Below are 13481 nucleotides of genomic sequence, written 5' to 3' on the forward strand. Positions count from 1 at the left end.
TAGGTTCTTTTACACATTTTGTCTATCTACACAAAATTTTGATGTAAGCAGGCTCTGATTAAACATAAGCGGCTAAAATGGGTGGTGTTACTGTTTACATTAACAACCATCCTGGAAGAGGAGTAGGACAAGATGAAAACGGATACTACTATATTGATAACTCAGGTGGAAGAGTTTATCTGACGGATGAATGGTACCCTGACCCAGAAGGGACTTACAGGAAGATCACACATAGTCTGAAAGGGGAATATAAAATAGGGAGTATTAAGAAGGAGCGGCAAGAATTGAAAACGTTTCCTAACTTAGAAAGTCATACTAGTGTTTCAGTCTTTTACTGGTCAGGGGACAATGGCTTCAGCAACCCTCTCCTAATTCAACTTGGCGAAGGAGAAAATGAGTACTACACTAATCCTAAAGGTCTTAATAACTGGGAAGTAGATGGTACTGCTACACCAGATCTCAGGAAAAAACTAGATGAACAAAACTGCCTTAAGAACAAAGCCCACATTGTAGATCTCTCTAAGAAGGATAAAGCTACTTACAGCTGTCCTAGTTGTAATACCAAAAGTATCCGCGTATACTCCCCGGGTACTTACTACGGACATACGATTGCTACTTCCGGTTTGAGTCTGGCTGGCTTTAAGGATACTGGTACTTGGCAAGCTGGACTTCCATCTCTAAAGAGTGTAGAAACAGTCAAGGTCTACTGGAATAAGTCTGGTAATAATCCTATCGTAATCGCTCAACAAGTTAGTGGTACTGGTACTAAGTGGTTCAGAAGAAACGGTGGCAATGTAAATACCTGGACTCAAGTTGTTACTGATCCTACTCCTACTGGTTCTACTTTTCCTACTCCTCAAATTACTATAGATTTATCTATGAAAGCTAGTGCATCATACGCTGATAAAACTGCTAAAGTAAATATAACTGTAAGAAGTAGTCACATAGGTTATTGCTACTACCGATATCAGCATTCTCTCTGTGGTGGACCCTTTAAAGTTACTCAAGTTACCTATAATAAGGCATCGCTTAGTGGTATAGAATTTTCTCCCGAGACCCCTATGGACAGCGTCTCAGCATACTACTATGGAGATGATCCTGAGAAAAAAGAAAACCTCCTCCTGATTGAACTGAGCTCAAGTGGTAGTAACACATACAAGTACTTCTGCAAAGGAACTAAAGATGCGAATATATGGACTGATGGAGGAACTGGTAAACTTACTGGACAACCTCTTCGGAACAAACTTGATGAACTAAAGAAGAAACACCCTCTCCAACCACCTAAATCTCAACTACCACCAAATCCCCCTACTCCAGAACCACCGAAACAAATACATGCACCGTCTTCACATGCTGGACGGAGTCCATCTCCAACCACAAAGAATGAACAGGGTCATCATGAAAACAAGGCTCACATACATAATCATTCAGCAAAAGATGTTGGTAAAACACCCACATCAGCCAAACGAAATTCTACCCCCTCCGGAGTAATAGCCGCTGGAGTAGTAGGAGGTATTGTCTGTGTAGTAATTCTTAGTCTTCTAATATGGAGGATTGGGCCATCACTGAAAACCTACATGGCCAGTAGACGACGCCCCTTGTAGTACCATAACTTTTTCATGCAGATTGACATCTCCAGCTTATAGTCATCACACTATATTCATGATTCACATTCAGTGCAGAAATGCACGAATAATTTGTTTTGTCTCTATTCATGTAGATGTGTCATGGCCACTCTCTTCCCCTGAAACAAATAGGCTTCCATATCTCAATTCTCAGCAGTTTTCATGAGACAATACTAGGACTATTCAGAGCTCTAGACTCCTACTATTTTAAATTCTATGCATTAGCTACTGGAAGTGCGTACATACAGAGAATCTCACTCTTCCTTCTGCCTAGACTGACCCTATGTATTCCCTGTAATTCCTCTGTACCAAACCATTTATGGTTCATATTGTTGTAATACCATAGTAATCATGATATTCCCATTTCATTTTACAGTTTAAAGCCCATTCATTATGCACACTCTGACCTGTCCATGAGCAACTACAGTTTCTCCCATGATGCCCAGTAGCTGTACCTCATTCATCCATCTCATAGTCATCACTACTCCTTACAGTCCTACTTACCATTCTACCTGGTACTCCCATAGACAGCCTTCCGTAGGAACGGAATCCATGGAGGTGGCCAAGGAATACACGGTGTAGCAGGAGAGCCAGTCTTCTTCCATGTAACGCCATCTCCATAAGTACTGACGTTTTCTGCCATTGGTATTACCGCGGTAAAGTCATTGAGGTGTGTGGAAGAGGTGCTATTAGATGGAAGGACAAACGACCGGGGCTGGATGGGCACACCTTTATTCCTGGCACCCAGTTCCCCTTCTTCCCTCTAACCACACCTCTTCCGTCCATAAGAATGCTCAGAAGAAACCTGGGAGTGGACGAGCAGAGAGTAATCCACGGCGGTGTGTATTCCCCATACGCTCCTTTACCTGGGCAGGAAGACTCGTTATTCTTCTTCCACCCGTAAAATTGCAATTCCTGCGGACCATTCTTGACTGAGTTTAGCTAGAATGGTCTCCGAATGTCTGTCTCCAAATACTCTGATGAGCAACGCCACCGCGGCCAGCAGTTACATGGTCAAGGTCGATGATTCTGACGAGTTGAAGGACATTTGTATAAAGTACGTCCCCTTCTGGGACAAGTTTGGCCACGGGGACATCCAGGTCCACAAGATTACGAGTGCAATGACAAACAGAGTCTACAGGGTCCAGGTGCTTGAACCCAGGAAGGACTCGTTGGGGGCACACAAAGTGTTGCTGAGACTCGTATACCCGGATGAACTCGTTTCCTTCGATATGGAGTGTCAAAACGAGGTGCTTGAACTGCTGAGCTCCCACGAGTTCTCTCCCAGACTTGTGGCAGCGTTTCCAGGAGGACGCATAGAGCAGTGGCTGGACGGGTACATACTCTGTACGGGCTCTTTGCAGAACATCTCGCTACTCACGTCCGTTGCAGCCATCCTGGGCAAGTTTCACAGGACAGTTAGTGTAGTCGCCAAGCCGTCTTGGAGCAGGAAACCAATGGTTGATAGGATAGTTGAGCGGTGGCTCCCGCATGTCAAAGTGGCTGTACAAAAGTGTGGAATGGACGTAGACGTGGACAAATTATACAGGGCGTTTGATGTCTACAAGAAGGTTATTGCTAAGCATTCTGAGACGTCCCAGTCCTTCTCCAACAAGGTCGTCTTTTGCCACAATGACCTGCATATTAAAAACATTGTAGCGACTTACACTGGGCTGCGCTTCATTGATTTCGACTATGCCGGCTTCAATTATGCCGGGTATGATGTCGCCAACTTTTTCGCGGATATGCCATTCTGCTACGTGGACCAGTCTCCGTCCTTTAGAGTTGATGAGTCGCTTGAGCTTTCCAGGGACCTCAAGGTTCTTTTCGCCAGTGTATATCTCTCTGCAGCCACTGGATCAAATGTGCTACCATCTGACTCTGAGACTATCGACGAGTTTCTGAAATCAGTCGAGATTCACACTCTGGGACCCGTGCTCCTCTGGTCCCTTTGGGGCATCCTCCTGGCCGCTAGACCCGATGTAGACAGTGATTTCGACTATCTCTCATACAGCAAGGTTAAGTTTAGTCTCTTTGGAAAGGTGCTGGAGGAAAGCGGACTGGGATACGCTCTCTAGCTACTCTCCCCTAAATCGCCGGTGGGGACAATGGGAATATGCATGTAGAGTTTTGGCGACGATACACTGGCCCCGGAGCACATTTATGACGAGATCTTGCCCTATGATGGCAAGATGATGTGTTAAGGTAGTTTTAATTTAAAGTACACCGTAGGTATAATGGTAAGTTCCGAAGTATGAGGGACTAGGGCGAGTATACGCAGTATAGGAGCCTGTGTATTCTCCAGATTCTCGTCACTGAAAGAAGGATAGGAATGATGGTGAGTATAAAGAGTATGGACCATTACTGGGAACCAAGGATATGCTAGGCATTGAGCTGTCTAGTCTGGACTTTGGACAGTCTTGAGATGGCAGAGATGGGCTACGGAAGTATCCATTGGGACAACTGATGAGTTTGAAAAATTTGTCTATGGAATATGAGAGGACAGGGATAGGGAACTTGTTTCTGGCAGACCTTTGAATGCATAAGTTCGACGAGACTATGCCAGCAATACATCCTAGAAAGTACCCATGCATTACCTGACGTTTATTACCCATCTCCAAAACATTTCAATCTTGAGATGGGTACGGGGTCAATGAGTGACAGAATTGGTGGAACTGTCACTATAGACATGGGCTACTATCCAGGAGGTAATAATATTGAAGTAGATAGTAAAGGAAGATACTACTATAAGAGTGATAATAAAGAGGTAATTTTGAAAAAAGAGGATTATCCTATAAAATATGGACCGTACAAGAAGTTGACACATACTCTTCAAGGTGTTGGCATTAAAAGTATTGCACATAATGGCGTTCCTCAAACTGTATTCCCTGACAACATTTCAGGATGGGAGAGTGTAACCGTGTATTACTGGAGTGGAGATACTAATCATAATCAGCCTCTTTTACTGGAACTTAAGCCAACAACGGGTAGTCACTCATACTACGCACTTAATACTGATAGAAACAAATGGAGTACATGGAAGAAGGATACAGATGCAGCTGGTACTCTCAGGGAGAGGCTCAACAAGCAGAACTGTAAAAAGAATGGAGCTCATATTATGGACCTTTCAAGGAGGGGTAGTTACCAATGTCCAGGTTGTGTCTGTGAGTGGATTGCTGTATCCTCTCTACCAGTGCCTCTATATAACTACAAGCGTTTTAAACATTATATAAGTAGTGCTAATACATCTATAACAAGGTTTAAAGATAATGAAAATGATCAAGTTGGGTTACCATCTATTAAACATCGACTATATCAATGTCTACAGCTATCCATACTCTGAAGGGATACCTCTTCTAATTCATTATAAACAAGATGGAGAAAAGTGGTTCAGAAGAAATAATAAAGATGGAGATACTTGGAGCGAAGTTGGAAAGGCGGATCCGAACCGACCAGAAAATAGTGATGATAAGGATAAAATAAAACATCTTCTTGGACTTCAGAATATTACCCTTCCATTCCTCCAAACTTATCTAAACCTGCAAATACCTACTCAGATAGTACCACTGGCAACAAATTACCTACCCCGTACGTACCGGATTGTTATATGTGCGTGATTAGTTCCTACACCCTTGTAGACACTACAGTTTCCTGTAGGTTTGGGGAATAATCAGAACAGGCCTTTATAAATAAGATTTTTCGATTGTATTTCGACCTGACCTTGATTGCTTGACCATTTGAGTTTATCCTCTTACTGAGGATTCCAGTAAATCTCCTAGAGAGACTTACTGGTTCTTCAACGATTACTATAAGCGCCATTATTTTATTACCACCTTGTCTTTCAGAAGGCTTGTTTATCCCACGTATAATCTGGGTAGTTTTACAAGTCGCCACCTGTTTATATAAGAGGTTTTTTCGATTAAATTCAGGTCCACATTGCAATTCGTCCAGGGTTAACGCTAACCTTACGTCAGCTAGATTATAATAAAGTCTTCTAGTGCCAAGTATGTCATTGTTGAACTCTTTGTCGTCAGTTTGGAATGATGCACGGTAGGTTATACCAGTTTGTTTAACGATTGGTTTGGGTCTTATTCTTCCACTATCATCATGTTTTTGTTGCTTTTTAAGAGGCAATATGTCTCCCTGTTTACTCTCTGTATAATCGCAAGCTCGTACCCATTTAGAAAAGATTTTTTGATTAGATTCAGGTAGGCATTGCCGTTATCTCTATCGGAATGGACTTCCAATGCTTATTCATCGTAGTTAAAGAGCATAAGATGATGTATTTTAGAGAATATATCTCTAAAATAAGAAATATCTAACAATCGATATTTTCACCAAAAGATTTCGACTCTGTACCACTGGTATAAATATAGCTGTGAGAGCGGCTCCAGTTGATGGTGGCTATTCTAAATTTGAACATTCTCTAAAAGGTGGCCTGTTCAAGGCTACTATAATAAACCATAATGGTACTCAACTTACTGGAATATCCTCTCAGGAACCTCTTGATAGTGTAACCGCTTTTTATCAGGGAGATGATCCTGACTCCCTGGATAATCTTATAATGGTTGAGTTAGAGAAAAATAACGGTGGTCAGGACAAGTATGAATATTATATCAGGCAAGAAAATAGTCAAAATAGCTGGACTATTCTTAGGAGACAAGGAGAGACTGGTAAACTTTATGGCTCTTCTCTTACTGATCAACTAAACCAGTTAAAGACACAGAAAGATAACACTGCAGATCCCCAAAAACAGGTCATCATAAATGCAGTTGGAGGAACACTAGGAGGACTTGTAGTGGCTGGAGCTTTAGTTGCTCTAGCCAAGATATTTTGGCCAGCAATTGTGGCATCTTTTGCCGCTCTATAGAATGTTTTCGGCTCTCACTACTGGTGAATATAGTCCTCTATTCTCTACGCTTATAGTCGTATCTGCCACGTATCCTTCCGGTTTCTGGTAGAACGGAGCTCTCTTGTCCAAGGTTCCATCTATTTGCCTGAATGAGAGGCAGAAGATGACTGGTGATAAGAGGAATATAGATGTTGATCGGCCAGTAAAGAATCTCCAATCTGATCAATACAACTGTTACTACTCTGATGCCTTTCTTTAATACCTTCTCATACTGATTTATTCTTCCAACAAGAGTCTTCTTCCTTCCATCTACTTGGTCTGATACTATTGGATTACAAGGCATCTAGGTTACCCTGAGGACATTCCTTGAAGGTACAGTTTTTTCTTATATTGGTGTAATCATTATTGCCCAAAATACTCTAATTTATGTAGTCTTCCTGGTCCATTCATGGCCATTCTCTTCCTTTTTACCCCATGCATCCTGTCGATTCTTCTTCCTACTAGTAAACTCAATCTCTATAAGGTAACCTGGAAAATGAACGTTCTAGGGGATTTGTGCCTGATTCTACTGATCAGGTCATCCATCGCCCCCGGATCATGTCCAGGAGGAAGGTTCGGTGGTAGGTTAGAGGCAAATGCTAAAGCTAAACAGAATACTCCAACTACACCACCTTCCGGGTTGGTTCTTGACATTGGCCAACCAGATTCCACAAACTACCAGTCCTTTGACTATAACAATGATGGGATTCCTACAAAACTCATTATGCCAAAGGATGATAACGTAATAACATCAATCAAGGAAGGTTCTTTAGACATATGGAAGACTTCTGGAGATAATGTCGCATGCGCATTTGTAACTCTTCGTCTGAGCGACGGCAAACCTGTAATTGCACAACTAACTAAAAATACCAATGGACATCCAATGGTTATATTTGTAAAGAAAGATGGTACATGGAAGCCTACAGACGATTACACTAATGAGCTTTCTAAGCTGAGGAAAACTCCAGAGTCTGTAGAGAACTTTACCCTTGACCTCTCTATTAACCAGGATACTCCAAACTGCAGAATCTTTGATACCAAGCTTTATGGAGTCCCAGTCCGTTTTTATGCCCCTAAATTTGGCTTTCATGCTACAAAAATGTCCTTTGGAGGAACTGAGCTCTGGACAAATGCTCCTGAATCGAATAAGAGAATCTTCCTTTTGATAGCTGGGTTGGGTAATGGAGAACTGAAGACCATTAATGCATTCATAAGGGATCCAAACAATGGCTCTGAGTTGTTATATTACGGATTTAAAGATGGAAAGTGGGAGAATATCAGTAAGGATGAATATAACAAGAAGTTTGAGGGGTTGAAGAAATAGCATTTTCCCTCCCTATCTCATCTATATCACAAGGAATGGATAGAAACTACATAAGATCTTTATAATGTCTATAAAGGCAGAATATACCAAATCATATTCACGCTGGGAAGATTGGACATTCAAGACTCCCAAATTATGGAGAATGTAGTATAGACTTTACAAATTAATGCAGTTTGTTTTGTGAGATTCTCATCTCTTGTTAAACACATGCCTAAACTTGGCAATGATTTAAATACGATTTAATGGTACGTTATATTGTAGATATAGTTTATTTATATTCTGTTCACATGCAGAGGTTTATAAGGGTACCATTGGGAGAGGAAGTGGTTTCTGAACAGCTTATCCTGTAACACGTACACAATTATCTGGATGATATGAGAAAGATACAACTATTATGGGCTTAAATTGCGAGATGGAGCTGTTATTCGTACAATGCTTATTCCTTTGGGAGCATTAGACAGGATGGCAGCATCTATCTAGTTGGAAGCTTAAGGAGCTACTAGTGGCTCTTAAAACGCATGGAGCATTCAAAACAGTAAATATACCAAGGAGAGAGAAAACAGATTTAGACAATCATGTTACCATCACCGGTCTACATCTTTCGTGGAAGTTTTATAGAGCCAAGAACTCTGGAAGAATGTTCTTACATTATGACCTTCCCACTAAAAAGTCGCCTAATCTCCCACTCAGGCATTTCTAATCCCAACAAGAACAAGTCTCACTCCTCCAAAGCAACAACAAGAAACTTGAGGGTTATAAGAATGACATATGTTCCAATTTTAGACCTGTTAATCCATCCGGTTGACTGGAATGCGTGCCTATTATCGGGAATAACATCCTGACACCCCAGATGAATGTCTATTATTCCTTACATTTTTATTCTTCTTCACTTTACAGAAACAAAATGAAGGTCGCTGCATTCGTCTATCTCGTTTCCATCTTTGGAATTTCTACTTGTCATGGTTGGGATGTTCCATGGAACAAGAAGGATGATAAGAACAAGCAGCCTGCAGGCAACCTCGCAGGTTCTCAGGCTATTAGCGGATATACAGCATCAGTAAATGGTACCTCTAGTAGGGTACCTGGCCAACCTGTTCCTCCGGCTGAAAAGGCTCCAGTCAAGAAAAAGGTTTCAGAATCCAAGGAGTTACCGTTGCCTCACGAGTTCATCTCCCTGGAGAAGAGGCGATCGGAAGCTCTTCGAAAATGGCAAGCTACGCAAATGGGAGAGAATCCGTTTCTAGACCCATACTATGAGGAATTGCTGGAGAAAAAGAAAAAGGAAGAACAGGAACAACTACAAAAACAAGAGGAGCTTCAAAAGAAAACAGAGGATGAAGGAGCCGAGCAAAAGGGGAAAGCTGCACAGGAAAGACCGGTTCCAGCCCCTCCAGCTGTAAAGCAACGCTCAGATATGAACCAAGAAGAGAAGGATAAGGAAGACTTTGGTAATCTGGAGAGTAAGGACAAAGAGTTTACAGATGGCATAGACAAGGTAAAGAAGGGTCTTGAGGATGTTAAGTCAACCCTGGAAACTGCTCAAAAGACACTGTCAGATTATGCTCAACTTTACAAGGATACAAAGGACAAGAGGAGCAAGGAGAGAATAGAAGCAGCCAGGGAGGCTATCATGGCAGCTCAAGCAGCTCTAAGGGTCGCATCAGGTGTTTCTGGAAATACTGACGGTGATATAGGCAGCGTACTAGGGTCTCTTCCAGAACACGTGGATTCTGAACTGCCATCCGTAGAGAGCCAGGAGAAGGTCGTCAAGGAGGCTCTGGAAAAGACGGAGGCTTCCCTAGAGGTTCTAAAGACTCTAGAAGCCCTACCAAAGTTGAATGATGAAGAAAAGGGAATGAAGGAAAAGTATGAGACTAAGCCTGAAGAGAGCACTGGTGCCAAGCCTACTGAGGCATCGACGAGTGAAGAGAATGTCTCCTCCGATACCAGTAGCCAGATGTCATTTGGAAGTTCAACTCAAAGTAGTTGGGACAATTCAGGAAGTGGCCTAGACTCCCCTTCCAGTGGAAGTGAAGCAACTGGAGCAGATGAAGACGATAAAAGGCCTGTCGGAGCACCAGGAATGGACTAGAAGGCTCCGCTTAACGAGACAGTACTCTCATCCTGGCGCTTAATTTATGGGCGCTTTGTACACTCTTAGATATTAAAATGTTTATACAGGTAATACTCTGCAAGATACATCAAATTAAACATCCAAGACAATTTCATGACCGATGAATAGCCGATAAACAGCTCCAATGAGGGCTCCAATGGCGGTGATGGTCTTATGAATATAAACGTGTGCAAACATCCAGTTGATGGATAAATGTCAGAACAACTAACCAGTTATTTAAACGGATAGTGAATGGAAGAATTCTGGAAGAGCTTGGAAGCCACTAGAGACCCTGATCTGGACACTCCTTAAACTTTAAACGCACAAAATTGCGGCTTATAACTCATAGGCTTTAACTCTAGACATTATATAAACTACTGGCATTCCAGAGTTTTCTACTTGTAATATCCAACAATGTACCAATTAAAAGAAGAAATTACTACATACTATCCATGCTTAAACGTTATATGAAGAAGTGAGTTCCTACAGCACTCATTCTCCATGTGCAGAGGAGAAATCATTCTCATCGAACCCATCCTTTAAACTCTTCCAGTAGTACAAAGTGCTATAAATGTAGAAGAGAAGTGAGTGACCATTCACGCTCATAAACTCGCTTACAAGAGCCGTAACTTGGGTCTTTATTCGTAAGAATACCACTGAGACATCTCAACAAGAGTGAGTAGTCTAGAACCATTCACATGCGTTTAAAACTCCAACTTCTCTGCCAAAGCTCACACTCCCTTTGGTCCCCTATTCACCCTTCTTCTAGAGACTCCCTAAGGTCGTCTCCTAGCTCCGCTGGTAGAATGAGTCTCTAAAGAGTCTACTGGATGAAAGACGATCCATAGTATCTCATAATAGACCATTACTCCACCTACCAAACGGAAGAGCTCCTGTTAGTCGCTCAGGCTCATATACTGCGTATATTCGCCATTACTCCGTTCGCATTCCTTCATCCCCCTTACAGTCGGGTTGCTCATCATCATCACCACATCTTAAGCCTCCGAGTTTATCGAAAAACTGCCGAATATTCATGGAAATCCATCCAGAGGCTGTTCTTTCGAAGCAGAGCGGTTCAAACTCCCTTCCTTTGGCGATGTTTAAAGTGACGATTTCCGTGTTCTTCTTGATGTATCTCTCTACAAACTGGCACTTTTCCTCTTCCGTTTCACCAATCCTCCAGAGTACTTGAGTTCCACAAGTTACAGAAGTTATTCTGTAGCACTTTCTTGGAAAGTAGTCCTTCTGCTTGACTTTGCCCTTTTTCTTCTCCTGCACATGTATCTCGCACCTGTTTGGGTTTTCAAGGTCCAAAGTTACTGAAATAATGCCCGGCGGTGGCCCTAAATGACCGGAAGCGATCGCCTCGTTCTCCTCCTCTCTCTGCATGCACCCGCCAAGACAAGACGGCCAACCAGCCTCCCCGAACCTTAAAATGAAAAGTAGAGACAACAGGATGCTCGTCCTCATTTTAAAAATATTCTAGAGTGGTTGGAGACCAGACTAAAAGTGGCAAAATGAAGGACAGACGAGGACATGCGCAAGCGCCCAACTAATGGAGCGTAGCGAACATTGAATGGACAACCAAAGGGAGCTAGGCAGGAGTGTCCTACGGAGTAGATACGACTACCAAGTCCCGGAGAACGAGGGATTAGTCGACTGAAAGGAATACTGTGACGAGCATTGAGTTTGGGAGTTGCCATGACGAGATTCTCATTAATCGTCTATTCCGTGTGGTGTATGAGTCCATTTACTCACAAAGCATGAGGACGAATGGCATGTTCCGGGGGATGGTGAGTATGAGCAACTAGACGGAGATTGACGGGGTAGACAGAGAGCATGCAGTAGGAACCTCACAAACTGTGGACTAGACAGTGATCCAACAAGGAGAGAAACAACTAACGTGAAACAAAAACGAACCAACAAATTAAGACAAACTACTCAGTACCTTAGCTAGTATCTAGAGTATCTCCATAGACTCCTAAATTTGTCTAACCCAAGGATCTCCGGCAAAGCGTTGGGAAATCCAGTAAGCAAACCCAGTAAGAGAGCCAGATACAAGACCAACTCCAGTTAGGACACCAAGAATGGTGGTTAGATCCCAAGGAGAGTTTTGAGATTCACGAGGTTCAGTAAGAGGAGCAGCTTCAGGAGCAGTAATAATAGGAGTAGTAGTTTCAGGACTAGATTTAGGAGTTGGTGGAGTATAAGTAATTGTCCGAGAAGTATCTGCAGCAGGTGTACTAGTACTTCCATCAGCTTTAGTACTCGATGAAGCAATAAATCTACATTCGGTATCAAATTTATCGAGTACTTTTAGTATCTTTTCATGTTGAGTGGTATCATCAATGTTGGATAACTCAGATATCTCATTTTCCCATTCACAAACCTTACTAGTATCGGTACCCTTATTCTTATACCAGTGAATTCTCTTCCTTTTATCATTACACCATGAAGATCCTTAGTCTCTTGTTAGAGTCGAAATCTTTTGGTGAAAATATCGATTGTTAGATATTTCTTATTTTAGAGATATATTCTCTAAAATACATCATCTTAGGCTCTTTAACTACGATGAATAAGCATTGGAAGTCCATTCCGATAGAGATAACGGCAATGGCCATTTTCACGGTTATTCCAAAAAGTTAAACGGCACAGGCATCGATAAATGGTTAATTCTAAAAGGAATATTGTATTCTGACTCCAAAGAAGGACTCAGGACACGTAAACGACCAGAGGGTCGGGGAGTAACCATTAAAATCCAAAATTCGGCAACGTAAACAATGATTTCCGAGGAAAGGTCTCCTTTAGGCTCGTTGTTAAGCCGAGGGAACCTCCAGAGGAAGTCATCACACCTGAATAAAACAATAGGGGACGACAACGTCGGAATGCAAACTGCAGCGAGTGAAATCTCAACTTCACGAGCTGAAACGATAAAAGGTGTCACAAATCCAACATTAATATCAACAAGTGATGTAGCTGACAACAGGTCTACGTTATCCCTCGTTGAAGGGCAATGCCTACCTGAATCTAATCAAAAAATCTTTTCTAAATGGGTACGAGCTTGCGATCATACAGAGAGTAAACAGGGAAACATATTGCCTCTTAAAAAGCAACAAAAACATGATGATAATGGAAGAATAGGACCCAAATTAATCGTTAAACAAACTGGTACAACCTACCGTGCATCATTCCAAACTGACGACAAAGAGTTCAACAATGACATACTTGGCACTAGAAGACTTTATTATAATCTAGCTGACGTAAGGTTAGCGTTAACCCTGGACGAATTGCAATGTGGACCTGAATTTAATCGAAAAAACTTCTTCTTATATAAACAGGTGGCGACTTGTAAAACTACCCAGTGTAGACGGGGGATAAACATAACTTTTAAAAAGCAAGGCGGTAATAAAACTATGGCGCTTATAGTAATCGTTGAAGAACCAGTAAGTCTCTCTAGGAGATTTACTGGAATCCTCAGTAAGAGGATAAACTCAAATGGTCAAGCAATCAAGGTCAGGTCGAAATACA

General features: G+C 42.0%; 8 protein-coding genes across 8 annotated transcripts; 7 read left to right on the forward strand and 1 right to left on the reverse strand.

Moving 5' to 3' along the window:
* Window positions 1-77: 77 nt before the first annotated feature.
* Window positions 78-1604, forward strand: BEWA_049070 (hypothetical protein; the record flags this gene model as incomplete). The annotated part of the gene is made up of 1 exon (XM_004831835.1): window positions 78-1604. One exon carries the CDS (start codon window positions 78-80, stop codon window positions 1602-1604), a length of 1527 nt encoding a protein of 508 aa, XP_004831892.1.
* A 906-nt stretch (window positions 1605-2510) lies between these two features.
* On the forward strand, window positions 2511-3703 carry BEWA_049080 (choline/ethanolamine kinase, putative; the record flags this gene model as incomplete). The annotated part of the gene is made up of 1 exon (XM_004831836.1): window positions 2511-3703. The coding sequence occupies exon 1, from the start codon at window positions 2573-2575 to the stop codon at window positions 3701-3703; it is 1131 nt and encodes a 376-aa protein (XP_004831893.1). The 5' UTR covers window positions 2511-2572.
* A 560-nt stretch (window positions 3704-4263) lies between these two features.
* On the forward strand, window positions 4264-4968 carry BEWA_049090 (hypothetical protein; the record flags this gene model as incomplete). The annotated part of the gene is made up of 1 exon (XM_004831837.1): window positions 4264-4968. The coding sequence occupies one exon, from the start codon at window positions 4264-4266 to the stop codon at window positions 4966-4968; it is 705 nt and encodes a 234-aa protein (XP_004831894.1).
* Window positions 4969-6189: 1221 nt separating this feature from the next.
* BEWA_049100 (hypothetical protein) lies at window positions 6190-6495 on the forward strand (the record flags this gene model as incomplete). Its single annotated transcript, XM_004831838.1, has 1 exon — window positions 6190-6495. One exon carries the CDS (start codon window positions 6190-6192, stop codon window positions 6493-6495), a length of 306 nt encoding a protein of 101 aa, XP_004831895.1.
* A 462-nt stretch (window positions 6496-6957) lies between these two features.
* BEWA_049110 (hypothetical protein) lies at window positions 6958-8060 on the forward strand. Its single transcript, XM_004831839.1, has one exon. The coding sequence runs from the start codon at window positions 7013-7015 to the stop codon at window positions 7838-7840; it is 828 nt and encodes a 275-aa protein (XP_004831896.1). The 5' UTR covers window positions 6958-7012; the 3' UTR covers window positions 7841-8060.
* Window positions 8061-8744: 684 nt separating this feature from the next.
* On the forward strand, window positions 8745-9959 carry BEWA_049120 (signal peptide containing protein; the record flags this gene model as incomplete). The annotated part of the gene is made up of 1 exon (XM_004831840.1): window positions 8745-9959. The coding sequence occupies one exon, from the start codon at window positions 8745-8747 to the stop codon at window positions 9930-9932; it is 1188 nt and encodes a 395-aa protein (XP_004831897.1). The 3' UTR covers window positions 9933-9959.
* A 927-nt stretch (window positions 9960-10886) lies between these two features.
* Window positions 10887-11423, reverse strand: BEWA_049130 (signal peptide containing protein; the record flags this gene model as incomplete). The annotated part of the gene is made up of 1 exon (XM_004831841.1): window positions 10887-11423. One exon carries the CDS (start codon window positions 11421-11423, stop codon window positions 10887-10889), a length of 537 nt encoding a protein of 178 aa, XP_004831898.1.
* Window positions 11424-12428: 1005 nt separating this feature from the next.
* Window positions 12429-13331, forward strand: BEWA_049140 (hypothetical protein; the record flags this gene model as incomplete). The annotated part of the gene is made up of 2 exons (XM_004831842.1): window positions 12429-13218; window positions 13292-13331. The coding sequence occupies exons 1-2, from the start codon at window positions 12734-12736 to the stop codon at window positions 13329-13331; spliced, it is 525 nt and encodes a 174-aa protein (XP_004831899.1). The 5' UTR covers window positions 12429-12733.
* Window positions 13332-13481: the final 150 nt, after the last annotated feature.

This window comes from Theileria equi, assembly GCF_000342415.1.
Source record: "Theileria equi strain WA chromosome 4 map unlocalized gcontig_1105316255041, whole genome shotgun sequence".
Lineage (NCBI taxonomy): Eukaryota > Apicomplexa > Aconoidasida > Piroplasmida > Theileriidae > Theileria > Theileria equi.

Excerpts from the sequence above, each read along its gene's own strand:
- BEWA_049110 (XM_004831839.1), top strand. The coding sequence starts at position 7,013 with ATGAACGTTCTAGGGGATTTGTGCCTGATTCTACTGATCAGGTCATCC.